Source organism: Gadus macrocephalus, chromosome 8 (assembly GCF_031168955.1).
Source record: "Gadus macrocephalus chromosome 8, ASM3116895v1".
NCBI classification, from domain to species: Eukaryota; Metazoa; Chordata; class Actinopteri; order Gadiformes; family Gadidae; genus Gadus; species Gadus macrocephalus.
In genome coordinates this window covers 18,911,100-18,929,018 of record NC_082389.1, presented here as the reverse complement: position 1 = coordinate 18,929,018, position 17,919 = coordinate 18,911,100, and the positions used below count along the sequence as shown (strand labels likewise).

Here is a 17,919-nt window from a genome sequence, read left to right as displayed (position 1 = left end):
TTCGTTCTGTGTAGCACGAAAACATCGGAGAAACGCTCCCTTTCAGAATGCATTGGTTTACATTTCGTTTTGCGTAGCACGAAAAAAGTCAGACAATCGTGCTCTAGGACACGATTCAATAGATTAACGTTTGTGCGTATGAGCACGAAATCTCGTGATACCGGGTTGACAATGTGTATCTGATCTTTTGCTATTGTTTGCCGGTTTTGAGTTGGTCCAGGTGAGAAGGGCGAGAGACTAATTGTTGTGACATTTTGAAGGTCAGTGTTCTTACAGGTGAACAATGTGTGCTAAATGATCGGCTAAACACAAAAGATCAGTGAAAACATTGGAATTCTTCTGAGTGGTTAGCAGTCTTGAATCTTGTTGTTGATACACAAGCTTCATGAGTGCATAGCTTAATTTTTTGTGTGTATGCAACTTGTGACAATTGTAACAAGGCCCGATGACAAACAAGGAAATATGACAAATCAACTTCACTTTATAATAATCTGCAGTAAAATTTCCCCACACAATGAACATCGTAAACATGAAACAGCATGTTGTTTCAAAATTGATGGATATAGCAATGAAACGGTTCATAATTAAGTCTACTGTGACATTAAATACATTCAATAAACTGGCCCAGGTATTCTGAGTTCAGCAGGGTGATCACGGAATGAAAGCAGTTCCTGAGCCTATTGCAATGGGAGCAGAGCTGTACAGCCGGCTTGACGATGAGGAGCCAAAAGTCTATCATTGGGCTGTGAGGGGTCCTTTTTGATGATGCGCAGACGTCCCTTGTGATGGAGGTCTGTGCATAACAAAGAGTAACTCCTCCCTTTTCCCTTATTTTGGCCAAATCAATACAACTGTACCCATTAAACAGTAAGGGCCCTATTTTAACGGTCTGAAACGCAAGTGGGAAGCGCAAAGCGCAAGTAGCTTTGTGGGCGGTTCTACGGCGCTATCGCTATTTTACAGGTGGATAAATGACACTTGCGTCGCGGCGCAAGTGTCAAAAGGGTTGGTCTGAAGCAGCCTTTACCCGTAGGTGTGGTTTGGGCGTAACGTCCAACAAACCAATGAGAGTGCCAGCTCCCATCCCCTTTAAGAGCCATGAGCGCATTTGAATCGGACGAGTTGATATTTTCTTATTTTCTTTCTAACACTCACTCATGGTAAAACAATGTTTTTCACGATCAAATACTCATCAATCCTAAAAGTTAGGTGCATGTAGGCCTACACGATGTCTGTGTCAAGAAAATATGTGTTTGCTGTACAGTGTTTGCAGATGCATTGATTTAAAAGTACAACTTATTACCGCTGCATCAGCTGTTCTTTCCCAAATAATTTACCAAGAATGTGCGGCTAGGTAGATGGGAGAAGCAAAGTCTATGCGCGAGGTGCACAAGCAATCCGTATGCATCGCATGCGCATGTATGCATGCGCCCTTAAAATAGCATCTGAACAACGCGCCACTGACTTTAAACCAGGTATTTCCTGGTCAGTAGCGCAATGGTATTCAGAAACGGCAAAATACCGTTTGCGCCAGAACACGCCTCCTCCTTCCGCCGAACCGCCCCTTTGGGCGCATGATCAATCCCTAATTTACCGGCGAGTGGCGGTGGTGGGAAAAGAACGCTCTGCGCCAGTTGTAAACTAGCAACGACACATGCGCCAGTGACTAAGTCACTTGCGCCGGATGCAAGATAGGGCCCTAAGTGGCTAGGTTTGTTTGTAAACTGACCTCATTAACGTTGTTGTCCCAATACACCACCTTGTTGTCCTTCATCCATAAGCCTGTGAAATGTCACATATTTAATACATCTTTGTTCTGAAAGTTAAAACAATTATGATTGGATTTATGCTCTAAAGGTTGAACAAAAATAATTGAGATCAGTTTTAAGTTGCCTTCATGCTTGGAAAGGTGGGTCCCTGTAAACCACCCTGATAACACAGGGACCTCTTCAACGTGTGTGTGAGTGAGTGCGCGGTGCACGTGAAGTCGGACAGTGTATTGCAGGGATAATGGAGGATTGGTAGCACTGGGCCATGCGTTAGGCTTTTGTCCTCACAGAGCCTTTGAATAAATGTTCCTCGAGTCTCATTTGAGATAAAACGCATGAACATCAACAGGACCCCCGACAATTTTTCCCCCACGAGTGATTCAGCATCAAGCGAAATTTGCGGGAAAGACGTAAATGCCAAAACTGCACCGTTGGCGCGAGTAGAATCAGGCAAATCTGCGTGCAGCAGGTCTTTGGCGCCGCGCCACTCAAGCCACCAGTGGCTGGCGGAAAGCTTGCATCTATTGGCGTCTTTGCATTATTTTGTGGCTTTTGGTGTGAACGCACGGTAAATGCAGGTTGAGGAAAGTAAAGGTAACTTTAACAGCTATTGGATCTGGATTTGCAAACACGGGTGCAACTACTATGTCAGATCAGATGCACTGCCCCTGAACCATGTTTGCACATGTTGCAATAGACATGCAAATATATTCATGTTTCATCTAAGCCCATTTCCAGCAGTCTGTTCATCTATTTACTCCCGAACCCCATTTGCTCTTGCATGTGCACACATTCATGAATTTGCGTCTGCTAGGGTTTACCAATGTCAGCACAATTTGTTTTGTAAATACACCTGAGGCCTTTTTGTGTTAAAGGTTTGTTATAGGCCCTTATGGCTTCTTGGTTCTTTTTTTTTTTTTACTTTTTCTAACATCTATAATATAAGATGAGACCAATAACACAACAAAAAAATAAAGAGAACATGTCTTTATACATAATGAGTTGAAGCAACGTAGATCCAGAAATATAAATTAAACTATTGAATGATGACACTCATGTGAATTTCAATTTAGCAGCAGGGATATCATTTACATTTTATATGTAAATGATTAAGCAGACGCTTTTATCCAAAGCGACTTACAATAAGTACATTTGTCTTAAGAAAGTGAAACAATATATCGCTCTCGGTACAATAAGGATGTTCATAAAACCAAGTGGAAAGCACCAACAATCGCTAGGTTAAACAATTCCCCGTACACACTAAGTACTATAACTAAATACCAAATAGAAGTGTGTACATTAAATGCCAGGACCTGCAAAATACAATGAGGAGGTGGGGAGGGATGGCGTGGCTAGGCAGAGTCCAGGTGAACTCTGAACAGGTGAGTCTTGAATCTTTTGCAGAAGCTGGTGAGGGACTCTGTGGTCCTTACATCGGCAGGAAGCTCGTTCCACCACTGCAGTGCTGAAACAGAGGAAAGATGTGACTTTGATCGCATTTTATTTGCTCTTAGCGATGGCGGTAAAAGACATCCAGCTGAATACGCTGCAAAGCTTTAATCACGCAGGCAGGGAGTCCAGCCAGGAGCGAGTTGCAGTAGTCAAGGAGCGAAATGACGAGTGCTTGGACCAGGAGCTGAACTCGTGAGGAAGGGCCGGATCCTGCGGATGTTGTAGAGGGTGATGGTGGTGGTGCAGCACAACTGATGGTCCAGTCGCACACCGAGGTTTCTGGCAGTTAGTGATGGAGTTACAGTGATGTTCTCAACAGTGACCAGTAGGTGGAGGTGAGGGAAATCTTTCCCTGGCATTAGGAAGAGCTGTCTTGTTGAGGTTAAGCTTCGTCAAAGTGCTGATGTCTGCCAGACATTCTGATATGCATGTTGCAATCAGGACGTTGTCAGAGGAGGCGAAAGAGAGGAAGAGTGTCGTCAGCGTAGCAGTTATAGGAAAAACAGTGTGATGTGATTACAGAGCCCAATTATCTGGTAAATAGAGAACATAAGGGGTCCCAGTACAGAGCCTTGAGGGACACCAGTGTCAAAAGTGCTAGGATTTGAACCAGGATAGTGCAGAGTCGGCATTATCCGAGAGGGATAAGGCACTGGCAGCACGGAGTGACTCAGTCACCACGAGGAGAGCCATCTCAGAGGAGTGTGTCTTGAAGCCTGACTGATGAGGGTTAAGTAGATTGTTGTGTGAGAGATAGGAGGACAGTTGGTTAGAGATGGCACATTCCATTGTTATAAAAAGGAATGAAAGAAGAGATATCGGCCTGTAGTTCTGAATTTCGGTGGTGTCAAGGGTCAGGTTCTTGAGGAGCAGCTTTATTCTGGCAGTTTTGAAGGACGCTGGAACTAGGCCTGAAGTCAGGGAAGAGTTGATTAGGGCGGTGAGAAATGGCCGGATGTCGTTCGAGACGGCCTGGAGGAGTGAATAGGGGATCGGGTCAAGGGGGCAGGTGATGGCGTGCTTAGACGTAACTATTATTTACGAGAGAGGGATAAAGTGGGTAAAAACAGTTGGGGATAGGGCTAGGGAGGATTGTGGCAGGGTTAAAAAGAAGCTGATATCCTTAACCTTCTGGGTAAAGTACCTAACAAAGTCATCAGCAGTGAGGGAGGAAGGAAGGGCAGGGGAGAAGAGGAAAACAGTTTCCTGGGGTTGGGAGCGGAGGAGTTGATTTTGGTCCGGTAGAAGGCAGATTTGTCTGTCGACAAAGTGATGAAGTCTTAGTGGACAGGAAGAGAGTTAGATAGCTCATTAGGACAGTCTGATTGCTTCCATTTCCTCTCAGCTGCCCGCAACTCTGCTCTATAAGCACGCAAAGATTCAGACAGCCAAGGAGAGAGGGGTGAGGACGCGCTGGTCTGGAGTGGAAGGGACAGAGAGAGGATAGAAGGATGGTTAGGGACAGGGCTGGACTGGCCATCGGGTGTACCGGGCAATGCCCGGTGGGCTGGACGAGGTTTACTTGAGGTTTACTTTCCTTTTTTTAATGGACCCCGCCCGGCCCAGCCATGTCACACAGCCGAGGGCCGAGGTCCGTTCCTTCCCTCTCGGTCGTGCGGGCTGTCAACTTAACCTGAAAGTTCAATGAAACTTTGGCCCAGGCCATAACTCATTATGATTGATTCTGGGCTGGCCCTGGCCCTATCACACACACAGCAGAGGGCCGAGGTCCCGCCCCTTGGGCCTCGGCTGTCAATCAGTCATGTCACTAACTGAAAGAAAAATGGAGAAGAAACGTAAAGGAGGCACGGAGAAGGTCTCTCTCTCTCTCTCTCTCTCTCTCTCTCTCTCTCTCTCTCTCTCTCTCTCTCATACTTTAGGGTGCCACTTTGACTTACTGTGTTACAGTGGCGGCGCCAGAAATAATTTTGTTGCAGTTGCTTAACAGTTGCTGTATGAATTCAAGAGGTTGCTGGTAAAAAAAAAAAACCTTGATCAAAACACCTGAATTTGGCAGAGGCACGGCCGGGAAGACATTTTCGGCACGGGTTGGGGTGGTTGCGGTCCCGTACGAGGCAAGTTTACAGTACAGTAACAACACAGACTAATCGCACCACTGTGATTGAGTGTGATCGTATCATTTGACAGTTCAACGTGCGCTATCTTTCTCCCTCTCCCTCACACACGCACAGACATAAAGACGTAAAGACATAGAACAATATAGAGGAAGATCTTTAAGAAGGCCAACATGAAAATAGCCCAGCGGCATGTACACATTCACTGCTAGTCCAGGTGGCACTGCGGCCACACGACATATAACAAACAACATAGTTCTCTCAATCAACAGCCCGTCAGCAGTCCCCCAACTACAAGGTTAGCTGTCCTGTCAATTGCACATCTCAGACCCACCGTCGCCACGGTACATTCCAAAGCATTCACATTAGTTGCGCGATACGTCTCAAATGTAGGCCTATGTGGAACATTAGTACAATAGTTGCTATTATTGTTGATACTATACTTCATAATACTTCTATTAAGGGCGGATCATACCAGGCTACGATAAACCCATCCTTTGGCATGAGCCAAACCTAGAATCTAGTTCTACTTCAAAACAAAATCACATGGGCCCCAAGTCAATATGCTGCGACGGGCAAACTTAATAACCAAACGGCCTACATTAAATCGATGTCTTGATCACAGGACGTCTTGCAATATTCCACTTTAATCCATACGGTTTAACACACCAACATTGCTAGCAAGCATGTGCTAACATTGTATTGCTAATGAACTGTGTAGGCTACAATATTTTCTTCCGTTTCTTCAGACATTGCCCACATCCAAAATGTGTCATGTATAAATATATAAGCCTATGCTAATTATATTATTTTAACTAAAAGGAGGTACCGTATTACAACAAATTAATATATCAAGACACATCGTGTGATTCACAACACAAAATGAAAAAAAAACTTGCAAGCATGCCCAACGCTCGGGAACTGGGCACGGTGAGGGGGAGGGGAGGAGAGGAGAGTCCCAGGCTGACTCGTGTTGATTTGAACGACAGTCCAGTCACGGCCCTGAAATGTTGACGCTACTCACTGATTATGCACTTAATCTGAGGTGCGTTCAAGTTCAGCGAACATAGGCGAACGTTCGCAACGAACGCGTTGACATTAAACAATTAATTTTGAACGATTTTTGAACACCGTTCTAAACAAACTGTAAACGAAAAAAATGGATACGAAGGCCATGGTATTAGCGGCAGCCTCCATGTTAATGGAAGAGTTTACAGAAGAGGGTTTGCAAGTGGTCGACCTCGTTGAAAGCCTACTGCAGACAACCAGTACGGAAAATTCAAGAATAGAGAGCTACGTCACCGAAGTTGTACCCACTTACTGCGATATAACGTTCAAATCGCATTTTAGGATGCAAAAGACAACAGTTGAAGTAAGGGTGTAGATAGGCTATATGAAACGTTTTATCTATTGCTTTCTGTGTAGGAAAGGAGTAAATGATTTCAATATAGTTTAGTTTAATGCCATGGCAACGAATGTCACGTAGCCGAAGAGAGCACCGCGATCCATCTCTGTTTGTGGAGAACTACCTCTTCAGACAATTTGCCTATGTTCGTAAACGTTTGCTTGCTTATGTTCGTTTAACGGAAAATGTTTAAAATTGTTCGCGAACGTTCGCCTATGTTTGCGATTCTGAACGCACCTCTGGTGATTCATATGACAGGAATGGTCGGTATGGTGACGGGTACCGCATTCGGCCATAGGTTTAGTTGAACTTATTTAATACCATTATTATTATTATTTCAAATATGTTGTTTGAGTTTGACAAAAAATCAGGGGTTGCTCTGGGGTTTCTGAGTAATTGCTTGGAGTTGCTATAGCAACGGCAAGCAACTGTTTGGCGCCGCCCCTGCTGTGTTATAATTTGTTGTGTTTTAGTTAGTGTAGGCCTTTATAAAATAATGCATATATTTTGTATTCTTCCTGTTGTTCTGTGTTCTTGCATTTTTTGCTGATTGTGAGACGGTTCAAACTGTACATATTATAAGCATTAGTAATTTCAGAGGGGATTTGACCTAGCTGCAAAAGTCTTGTGTAGTATAGTGAAAGAGCGTATCAATTTTTTAACATGGTTACTCTCTTCCATGTAGGCTACTGCGCTTTATTTTAATTGTTGAAACAGCACAGTATGCGGTAGGGCTGTAACGATACGCGTATCAAACCGAAAATCGCGATACTCAAAGCCACGAACCTGTCTCGCGGTGTGAGAAGGCAGAAGCGCGATATGCCCTTTCTAACTCTTTGGTCAAATTGTCCGATTGAAATTTGCTAATAATTTGTCTAAATAATAGTCTGCTGACAGCGCCCCCTCCTATCGATGCCGTAAATATGTGACGAGATGCCCTCTCTGTGATCACAGCTCTCAGTGGCTACGGAGGATTGCATTTCTCCACAGCCGTCGAAGTCCATGCGATATGAACGACATTTATCCAGAGTGGGCCAAGCGCGAAAAAAATTGCCTGTGTGATCCTGTCTCTATTGTTTTGTGTGATTTGACTGGCAGTTTGTCTGCTTATAGGTCGGAATGAAGCGGCCACCGATTATTGACAGGATGGGTACTTTATTCTACCGGACTCGCTTCTTCACTAGACACACGCGCTACCGCTCGCTCTCCTCGCTCGTCCACTCACTCGCTGACGTCACTCACACACGCATACGCACACTGCCATTCTCCCGCACACACATATGCTACTCGTAACACTGCCTCGTTATTGCGACGTTCATGTTTTTCCTCATCTATTGAAAGTTAGGCTATTAAACATGTTGCATTCTATACGGCCTGATTATGTCATTATTTAAGCTACATAGCCTAATAAGAAGCGCTAATAAGGATATTTGAATAAACCATCCAAACAGTTAAAGGGGCCCTATTATGCCTACCAGCAAAAAGCATCCTCCAACTGCAATCTTTGGTTATTTCTTTATTAATTTAGCTATACTTTAATAGTATTTTTTCGGTTCAAATCTGTTCCAAATCCAAATTATTTGTTATTAAATGTTACATTAAGATAATTGGTATTTAAGTGTTGTTTAAATAAAATGCTTTTTAAATTTAAAAGAATCGTGGGATGTATCGAACCGTCAAAAATCGTGATACAATCCGAATCGTGAATTTGTGTATCGTTACAGCCCTAGTATGCGGATATATCCTCTGGTATGTTGTGTGCCTCTGCATGTCGTATAAATAATCATAGTGGGCTGCCATGGCCAAAAATGCCAGGGCCATTTTTTGGTCCCAGTCCAGCCCTGGTTCGGGAGATGATATTGAGCATAGGACAATTGAGGCAAACGTAGAGGGAGAGAGAGATTTCAGGTAACGGTGGCTGGTGATATTGTGAGGATTAGAAAGGAGGGAGGGGGAGGACTTCAAAGGGAGACAACCAAGACTTCTGAGGTACTGAAGGACCTCGTGAATTTCAGGTCAAGTTTGTTACCGGCCCTGTGTGTGGGAGGAGTTGGGGCGAGTGTTCAATCAAAGGCGGCAAAAAAATCGGTTTATTCAGGTGAGTGCAACTTCTGTTGCAGGATGTTGAAATCGCCCAGGACAACGAGTGGTGTGCCATGTTCTGGAAAGCAGCTGAGTAGGGCATCCATGTTATCGTAGAAGTGTTCCAGTGGAAGGGCCTGGTAGGACCACTTTGGCAAGATGAGGAGTCCAGTCGCTCCTCCTCGCCCGATGGTCTTGGGTTGTGTTAGAACGAGCAGGCGTGGAGAGGGCAGCTGGAGTGGCAGAGTTCTCTGGAGTGATCCAATGTCTCTGTAAGGGCCAGGAAGTGGAGAGTCATTAGGGATGTGGAGGCCGGGATGAAGTCTGCCTACTTGACCGCTGATTAGCAGTTCCAGAGTCCTCCCACTCTGGAACTCACTCCGAGGTCAGTGTAGGTAGAGAGCGGTGGGTGGCACAGATTAGAAGGGGTGCTGCGCTGAGCAAGAGATCTAGGGTGGCGTCTTCTCGAGTTGGATAACCTGACGAGCATCTAGGTACGGCAGATAGCTACGATGGGTGGCAGGAGAAGTAGTTGCTTGTCTTCCTTGGTCTTCCTCGAGGGACTCCCGCAGAGAGACTCCCTTAGTCTTTGTTTTCCCAGGTCTTTGTTTGGAGGGTCCAAACGCTACAGCTGACACTAACAATGAATAGCCTTTAAGTGCACAACAAAAATTGTGCGAGTCTCTACTTACTAACAATGAAACAGTTAGGATTCGCACAACCAACTGAAATGTTACCAGTGCTACATTTCTATACTCAGCAGTAGCGGATAAATCCAACAGCCTTCTTAAAGGCAAATGTAAATGTTTTATTTACTGGATATGTATTTCTCCAGAGATCAAAGGTGTCACATTATCATGGCCCCAGGAACCCTAGCCCCTCAGGGGTAACACCTGGTCACACTATGGATTCAGGGGCCTTTTTTGTGCCTATGACGTATATACTTTACGAGCATTTTAAGCACCAGGGAAATTCGGTATATGTGAAAAAAACGATGCTGCCTCTCAGTACTCCTCCAGCTATTGCAGCCCTCCGCAGCTGATTACAGTGAGGTTTCAGTGCTACATTAGCTGAAGTTAGAGATAGGAATATATAGAGACACTCTTTAAGTCAAAGTATCAATTGTGTCAAATCCAACAAAAGTATCACTTTATGTGTAAGCCTGGGAATCGAATCGAAAGGATTCAATATTACAATATAATTAGATACAATAAGGGTCCAATATTATTAAACCAATTAATTACATTGTCAATTATTATTGTCAGAATAAAAATAAAATATTCTGACCACATCATTTTTACAATAATTATTCATCCTGTCACCCCTGAACAAACAGAGAGAGTCCTCAAGCCAATCTTACTGCATAGCTTTAGTATATGATATGCTTGCTGTTTACAAGGGGACATTTTCTATGTTGTTAGCATGCACAGCAGCAATGTGTGTTGTCTTAGGAGGTGCTCTTCAGACAAGAGGCCTGTCAACATTTAAAAGGGAGTTTATTTCATAGCCCCTGCCTTAGGCGTATAATACATTTGGGATTAGGAAAGAAAGTGTGGGATGGACAGAGGGAGACTTTGGTGAAAGGCAAGGGATTCCCTGGTCGCAAGTAAGCAGTAAAGAGCAGTCAAACAGACAAAAGGGTATGTATCACGTTCACAGGTTTTGGGGTCATCATTACCAACCCAGAATCCTCACAGAGCCTTGGTAAATATATTCTTACATAATAATTGTGTGTTGTTTTCTCCTATAGATCCCTAGAATGACAAACCCACAGTCCATAACAAACTTCTTCCAACTGACACTCAGGCCCCAGTATGGAGCCTTTATTTAGTTCACCTTCCTTTGGTTTTGTGGAGTGTTTGTTTTGCTATGAGTTGGCAATGAAGACAAAATGAAATAAGAAAGACACTAACCCTTTCTTATGAGGCATTTGTAAGTTAGCAACCCTAAAGTTTCTCACTCCCTCGTTATTGGTCACAGCATGTCCTATACTACCCTTCCAGAGCGAATGCACCCTGTGTGTTGTGCCCTGACCAACTGTAGTGTTAATAGGGCTGGACTGTCCCATGTCTAATGGACTGTGTTGGGGGAGGGGTGCGCTGCAGGCTCACCTCTCACTGATAGGGCTTCTCTGGCATATGGTGACTAACCTCCCTCTTTTTTGTCAGCCCATGCATAGAGGAACACACACACACACACACACACACACACACACACACACACACACACACACACACACACACACACACACACACACACACACACACACACACACACACACACACACACACACACACACACACACACACACACACAGACAGACAGACAGACAGACAGACAGACAGACAGACACATTGCCTTTCACGTTTCCTTGCCCCATATGGATCAAATCCATTAGCAGTCACTTTCAGCCCGCTTGATCTGATCAATGTTTAAAGCGGTGCAATTCATTCCTTCATCAGCCCTTGACCTCAGGGTCAAGAGCATGGGGGTGGAATGCCTTTAAATGCTGATGCAGAGGAACGAAAACACTGAAACAATGAAATTATGGTAACACATATTGTGAAAAATAGATACTAAGCAAAGGTCCATAATTGTTGACATTCTTTAGTTTCCTTTTTCGTCAGGTTGTACATGAATGTAGTAACGGCTGTATTCAGACCCTATCAAAGCAGTCTTACAAGAAATTACAACTGAAATACAAATTCTGTTTGTTTGAAATAGGAGCTAACACTTCAGACAATGTTCAGTGACCTGAGTTTATTGATGACGTTGATGTCGTACGCAGGTAGAATGGGCATAAAGATCTCTGTCAGAGCTTGTTGTGTGGATCCCCCTTTTGGACCAGGAGGAATAGGGATGGGAGGTTAAGGGTTCAAGTAAATAATATTATGTGTATGGTGGCACAGGTGGTTATTGAGTTTGTAAGTTAGAAGGTGGAGTAACTCCATTTTGACTAAGGCTGGCAGCAACAGACTCCACGGCATTTGTAGACACCACGGCAATATTGCGTTAACATTCCTCGACTGAGTCCAATGAGACGTTTTTCAAGGATCTTTGATCAATGTGGAGTCAAACTATAAATATTTTTTTTAATTCATATTAAATGTATTTAATATGAATATTCAATCAAAAACAATAAGACTTGAGGAAGGGTCAGGGACTGGATATTACTTGGGGACAAAGAGGCCACCCTCCCTTAAGTGTGTAAAGTTTTGGGTTGACGTCACAGTGTCAGTTTGATTGAATGCTAAGCTAAGCACTAGTGCTTAAAGTCTGCTTCAGAAAGTATCAGGAACTGGGAACTTGCCAGGCACATAGAGGACACCTCCCTAACATTTTTATTCAGTTTGGTGTTGATACGTTATTCCATGACCTCAGAGTTTAAATTACAGCAATTGTTCTGAAGCGTAATGCACTACTGTAGGGCACCAAAAATCACACATAGACCACATCTACTACTACTCCTACCATTTTCTCTCTGTGAGTTTGTGTGTTGGTGCGTGAATGTGTGTGTGTGTGTGTGTGTGTGTGTGTGTGTGTGTGTGTGTGTGTGTGTGTGTGTGTGTGTGTGTGTGTGTGTGTGTGTGTGTGTGTGTGTGTGTGTGTGTGTGTGTGTCTGTATGTCTCAGTTAGTGTATGTTTGTGTCTGTGTGTGAGTAAATCAGAATGTGTTGTAAAAGGCAGTTTTGGAGTTAGGAAGGTCCTACCGCCCTGAGAAATTACAACCTCATTCGGGGGCCTGACTGGGACCCCACACCGAATTTTGGCCCTCTCGGACCCTGGGGGGGATCTGCAGCTTAGGGTTCGGTTAGGGTACATTCACTCAGGGAAGATTACGATTAAAATGCACACTTTTTAAAAAAAAAAACGCGTTTTAAAGCGGAAACCATCTTAAAATGCAGAATGTTCCACAGAGAATAAAACAAATACCATCGACTTGTTTTGGCAGAACCCCGGCATACGTGACGTGTTGCTGGTTCTTCTAACGGGCGATAGAGGGCTAAAAAGTTAATATTGGTCATTTTGGAATACCTATACAAACTAGCTATACGTCGTTTAGGTTGGAGATCATGTTATTGGTTTTCTCCTCTTATTCGTAGAATATGCTAGTGAACACACGTCTAATCCCCATGCCCTGGTACATACAACGGGCCGAGCAATCATTAGTGTTCCTGGTGCCCGTTTGCTGGGCCTCCTGCAGGGTGAGAACGGATTGGGTGCAACCAGAATGGATTTAAAATAATACTTGGTTGCTTTGAGGACAGAGAAGGTTTTAGACTTGGGGTGTATGTGTGTGTGTGTCTGTCTGTACGGAGGAGTAAGAGGAGGCCAGTACTGGGACAGTGTATTCCCCTGTGTGGAGGCCTGCCACTCGTATTACAGTAGACTAATGTGAAAGGGCAGAATCTGAGTGTCTGCAATCCATCCTCAAGTGGTTCACATCTGTTGACTTTGGAGATGGCTTATCTTAAATCTGATATCCATTTGTAAAAAAAAAAAGCCTAAGGGTTGTGTGTGTGTGTTTGTATGTGTGTGTGTGTGTGTGCGTGTGCATGTGTGTGTGTGTGTGCGTGCGTGTGTGTGTCTGTTTGTGTGTTATAGGCAGGCGCATGCTGGAGGGGTGAAACAGCAGGGATGTAGTCTCTGGAGAGAGCAAGGCCACTTACTAGGCCTGCAGGGGATAATGGTCTGTGTGTGTGTGTGTGTGTGTGTGTGTGTGTGTGTGTGTGTGTGTGTCAGGGATCTAAATTAAATTGCCCTTCCTTTTAGCTTTAATATGGGCCCTATGGTGATATTCAGATACCAGTTCACTGATGCTTGAATTCCCTATGTAGAAAAATCATAAATGCAAAATAAAAAGATTTGATTCAAATTATTAATTTTTTTATCATGCACACACATTTTTTCCTTGTATTAAATTTATATTTCCATTTAACTTCCTGTCCCATTCCTACGAATCGAATACAATCAGAAAATAATCGAGTGAAAGACCAATGCAACAGCAAGAGTCCAACCCTCCTACCTCTCTCATCATATTTCTAACGCCTCGTGCCCACTACCTCCATCCGTTGACTGATCCCCATTGACTTTGAATGGGGACGGACGCGCAATGCATTGTGGATCCGTGTGCTGAAGGCTCCGTCAAAAAGTTGAACAATTTTCAACTTTTTCGGCAGCGACGGATCCGTCATCCAATCAGATCACGTATGCAAATTTAAGCACTGTGACACTACTCGGGCTCTGACGACCCAGGAAACCTCCCCCATCCGTCAGCCACGCCTTCCCAGTCCTTTTACTGACGGTGCAGTGGGCACGAGGCGTAACACCCCTTGCCCACGGCATCCGTCCGTTGACGGATCTCATTGACTTTGCATGGGGCGATCCCGAAATGCATTGTGGGTCCATCCGTTCTGTCGGCTCCGTCTCTTGCGTTCAGAAGTTGAGAACATTTTAACTTTTCAGGCTGTCTCTTGCGTTCAGAAGTTGAGAAAATTGTAACTTTTCAGGCTGTCTCTTGCATTCAGAAGTTGAGAAAATTGTAACTCTTCAGGCTGCATGGATCCGTCAGCCAATCAGATTTTGACTCCGTCGGCAAATACCACTCCGCCTCCGTCAGACACGCCTTCCATCGTCCGTTGGCGGACGGATGCAGTGGGTAAACTGCGTAATAATCCATGCTTGTGTCACCTGTGTTACCTTCCACACTGTGTCACTCATTCTACTGTAGGAACACAGAAGCCGCAGAGGTTGTTTGAATTTGTTGGAATACAGGAGGTGCGTTTCCATCCCCCTGATTTTATGCGAACTTTGAAGTATCGAGTAATCAGTAAACGGTGATGGAAACACCAAAATTCGCATAAAAATCCTCTAATTCACAAAAAAGTTTATCCGCTCGCTTGAGGTGGTTTTTGAGAAATGCGAAAGAGAGTAAATTCGCAAAATGGGAGATGGAAACATACTTTTCGAAACAGCTGTGACGTAGCGAACTTTGAACACACAGGACTGACAGTCTTTCCGATTCCCGCATAACGACCTGCCATAGCAACCCTGCCGACATCAACGTGTAACGTCATCACCCTATTGTGCTCTCCCATATGTAAGGCACTCGATGTCGTCCTCGTATTTCCCTTGCTACCGCTGTGTACGTTTTAATTTCTCTATTTCTTCATCTACGGATGAAAGTTAAAATAGCAAATGATAACTTCACTGAAAGAACAGTTATGACTTGCCCAAGGGAAACCAATTGCTGCTGAATTCCTCTCTCCATGTTTGTTGTTTGTTGTTACTCTTCTCTATTGGCGGACTAACCGCTTTTTGTTACATTTGTTACAGCTTTTCTACTTCTACCATTTATTACAGCCACATATCGGCATGCGTTTTTTGCCTACAGCGCCACCTCCAGGCATAACTAGGGTAGTTACCCGCTCCAACCACTTGACGGAAACGCACCTAATGGGGGATTATCATGCTTCCGGGTTCCATTGGCGGGATTTGTCTTCGTTGTGCATGAACACTTCCGGCGCAGTTCAACAATGGCTGAAACAAAGGCTAGGTGTCACTGCTCTGTTACACTTTGTACATCTAACAAACAACGCCAACCCTACTTAAGTTTTCATGGATTCCCTTCTGAATTGAGTCTAAGGAAGAAGTGGATTCAAGCGGTTCGCCGGGATGAAGGGCCAAACTTTAAAATTAAACAAGGTAGCACGTTTGTTTGTAGCCGGCACTTAAGTGAATCAGACTACACTAACGCTACAGCGAGCAGGCTAGCAACAATCCGGGGTCATATCAAGCGACTGAAAATCGGGTCTGTACCCTCCTGTTTCCAGTGGAACAACTGGGGACTGCCAAGAAAGGAGTCTGTTTAAAGAAGAACATCAACTCGCTTAGGCCATGACGTTCACCCAGCCCTTCCTCTGGAGCAACCGCTAGCGTGTGAAGAGCTGATGGAGGAGATCGCAACTTCGGTGGTGATGATAGAACATGATTACGGTTCTGCTCCTAAACCAGGTTTGTCAGTGTGTTTGTTATTGTTCTGAAATATTGGACTACTAGTACCCCATAATGTTCTTAAACCACCTACCTGACAGGATGTGCTACCTATGGTTTAATCACAGAATGGGCTCTTAGTAGGTTATACCGAAGAGGTAGGTCAACTTTTCAGAACTCGGTCACAAAATGTAAGTACAAATGTTGCATTTTATATCTTACTTAATTAAATGTAAAGGTGAATATTGAGCTATAAAAAGCAAATTTTAAAAGCAATATTGAGCTATAAAAAGCAATTTCTTTAGAGGTCCAAACTACTTCCAATAACTACTTCCAATATGCAAGTCACAGCCAAAATCTGGGTCAGATGTTTTAATTTTTTTTCTCATCTCATACAGGTGCACTGGATGCTGCTGCTGCACGCATACAGCAATTGGAAGAAACAGTCAAGGAGCTGACAAGAGAGCTGTCACAGCTGAAAGTGGCTGCCTTTTCACAGATTTTGTGTCTCAGACAAGGACATCTTTTTTTTACATCAGATTCACATCAAGAGATGTTTTTTGTGACTTCTTGGAGGCTATTCAACCATTTGCCTCCATGTTGGTTTATTGGTTGAAAAAGAAACAAACATTTGAACCCATTTCTCCCATTCCAACGCGATGAGTTTTTTCTCTTCTGCTGCCGGGTTGCTGCAGGCCTGCAAGAGAAGGTGCTGGCTGACATGTTTCAGGTCAGTGTGTCCACTGTCTCCCGTGTTGTTATAACGTGGGCCAACTACCTTCACCTGCTCCTTGGCTCCATCCCCATCTGGATGAGTAAACAGCAAGTCAAGAACACCATGCCAAGCAAATTTGTGCAGTACAGTCTAGATGTTCGGGTAATCATCGACTGCACCGAGGTGCGATGCCAGAATCCATCATCCTTCACTCTCCAATCTGAGGTTTTCTCATCTTGCTCTTTCTACAAGAACACAACAACCTTTAAGGCCTTGATTGGGATTGCCCCTTGTAGTGCTGTGACTTTTGTGTCAAGTCTCTTCACCGGCTCCATCTCTGACCGAGAGCTGACTGAACGAAGTGGACCGCTGGATTTACTGGAGCCAGGAGATGGCTGCATGGCAGACAAGGGTTTCACCATTGAGAAGCTGCTAGCTGACCGTGGGGCAACACTGATTATACCACCCTTCAAGATGACAGGTAGGCATGAAAGGAATGAACATTTCAATTTAAAACCGTGACCCAAATGTGACCATTAAGATATGCAGACAAATGTTTAAGATGTACTGAAGCACTCATAATATTAATACTAATTAACTTATCTCTAACCACAGGGCAGTTCACCGAAGAGGATGCTCTGAAAACACAAGCAATCGCCCGACTTCGAATCCTTGTGGAAAGAGCAATACGCAGAGGCAAGGAATACCGCATCTGGGAACGCACTGTCCCTCTCACCTTGTCTGGGACAGTCAACCAGCTGTGGACCGTCTGCTGTGTGATGACCAACTTCCAGGGACCACTTAATTTAAAAGGCTGCATCCCTGTTGAATAGTGTTTCTACTCAAACATATACCGATAAATATTAAAACGAGAGACACAGAACATTTGGAGTGGTCCCTTCATTTTTTCCGGGGCTGTAATTCTGTATACTGAAAACATTGTACTGTATATTTTGAATGACATGTATATAATTGAATGAGAAGTCTCATCTATGATCAATTTTAAAGTCCAGTCGGTCCATCATGAAAGTATTCAAAATAATGTTATATGTAATGTAGTAAATGATGTACTCAGAAAAAGGGAATGAATTAAATCCTTTTATTCTATCAGTTCCTTTATTCATTCAGTTCATTTCACTTTCTGCTAAAGGTACACATTCATATATGTACCAAAGAAGTACAAGTCTACTTTATTTTTCATCTCTTTTATCATTTCATCATCCCTCCAGACTCTTTAGACTGTAAAGTCTCCCTCAGTGTCTGTTATAAAATCGCACCAACTCAATCCAGTTACTGCCAATTGACCTTGAACCTGCCAGTGGTATTTATGATTATTTTTCAGTTTTGCCTGACCACCATTTTAACATGTCCTGCCTCAGAAATGCTAGAGATGTCTGGGCATTTAACTTCAGCCAGCCCAAAAAACGG

At 43.9% G+C, this 17,919-nt stretch overlaps 1 protein-coding gene across 2 annotated transcripts; it reads left to right on the top strand.

Annotated features, from left to right (window-relative positions):
- The first annotated feature begins 16,396 nt into the window (after positions 1-16,396).
- On the top strand, positions 16,397-17,513 carry LOC132462324 (uncharacterized). Of its 2 annotated transcripts, XM_060057811.1 has the most exons (3): positions 16,397-16,506; positions 16,788-16,972; positions 17,107-17,513. In XM_060057811.1, the coding sequence occupies exons 1-3, from the start codon at positions 16,436-16,438 to the stop codon at positions 17,322-17,324; spliced, it is 474 nt and encodes a 157-aa protein (XP_059913794.1). In that variant the 5' UTR covers positions 16,397-16,435; the 3' UTR covers positions 17,325-17,513. The 2 variants fall into 2 exon arrangements, with proteins under 2 accessions (XP_059913794.1, XP_059913793.1); XM_060057810.1 differs by having other exon boundaries at positions 16,397-16,972.
- Positions 17,514-17,919: the final 406 nt, after the last annotated feature.

Excerpts from the sequence above, each read along its gene's own strand:
- LOC132462324 (XM_060057810.1), top strand. The coding sequence starts at position 16,498 with ATGTTTCAGGTCAGTGTGTCCACTGTCTCCCGTGTTGTTATAACGTGG. Across the intron at positions 16,973-17,106 it reads ACCACCCTTCAAGATGACAG|GGCAGTTCACCGAAGAGGAT; the intron begins GTAGGCATGAAA and ends CTCTAACCACAG.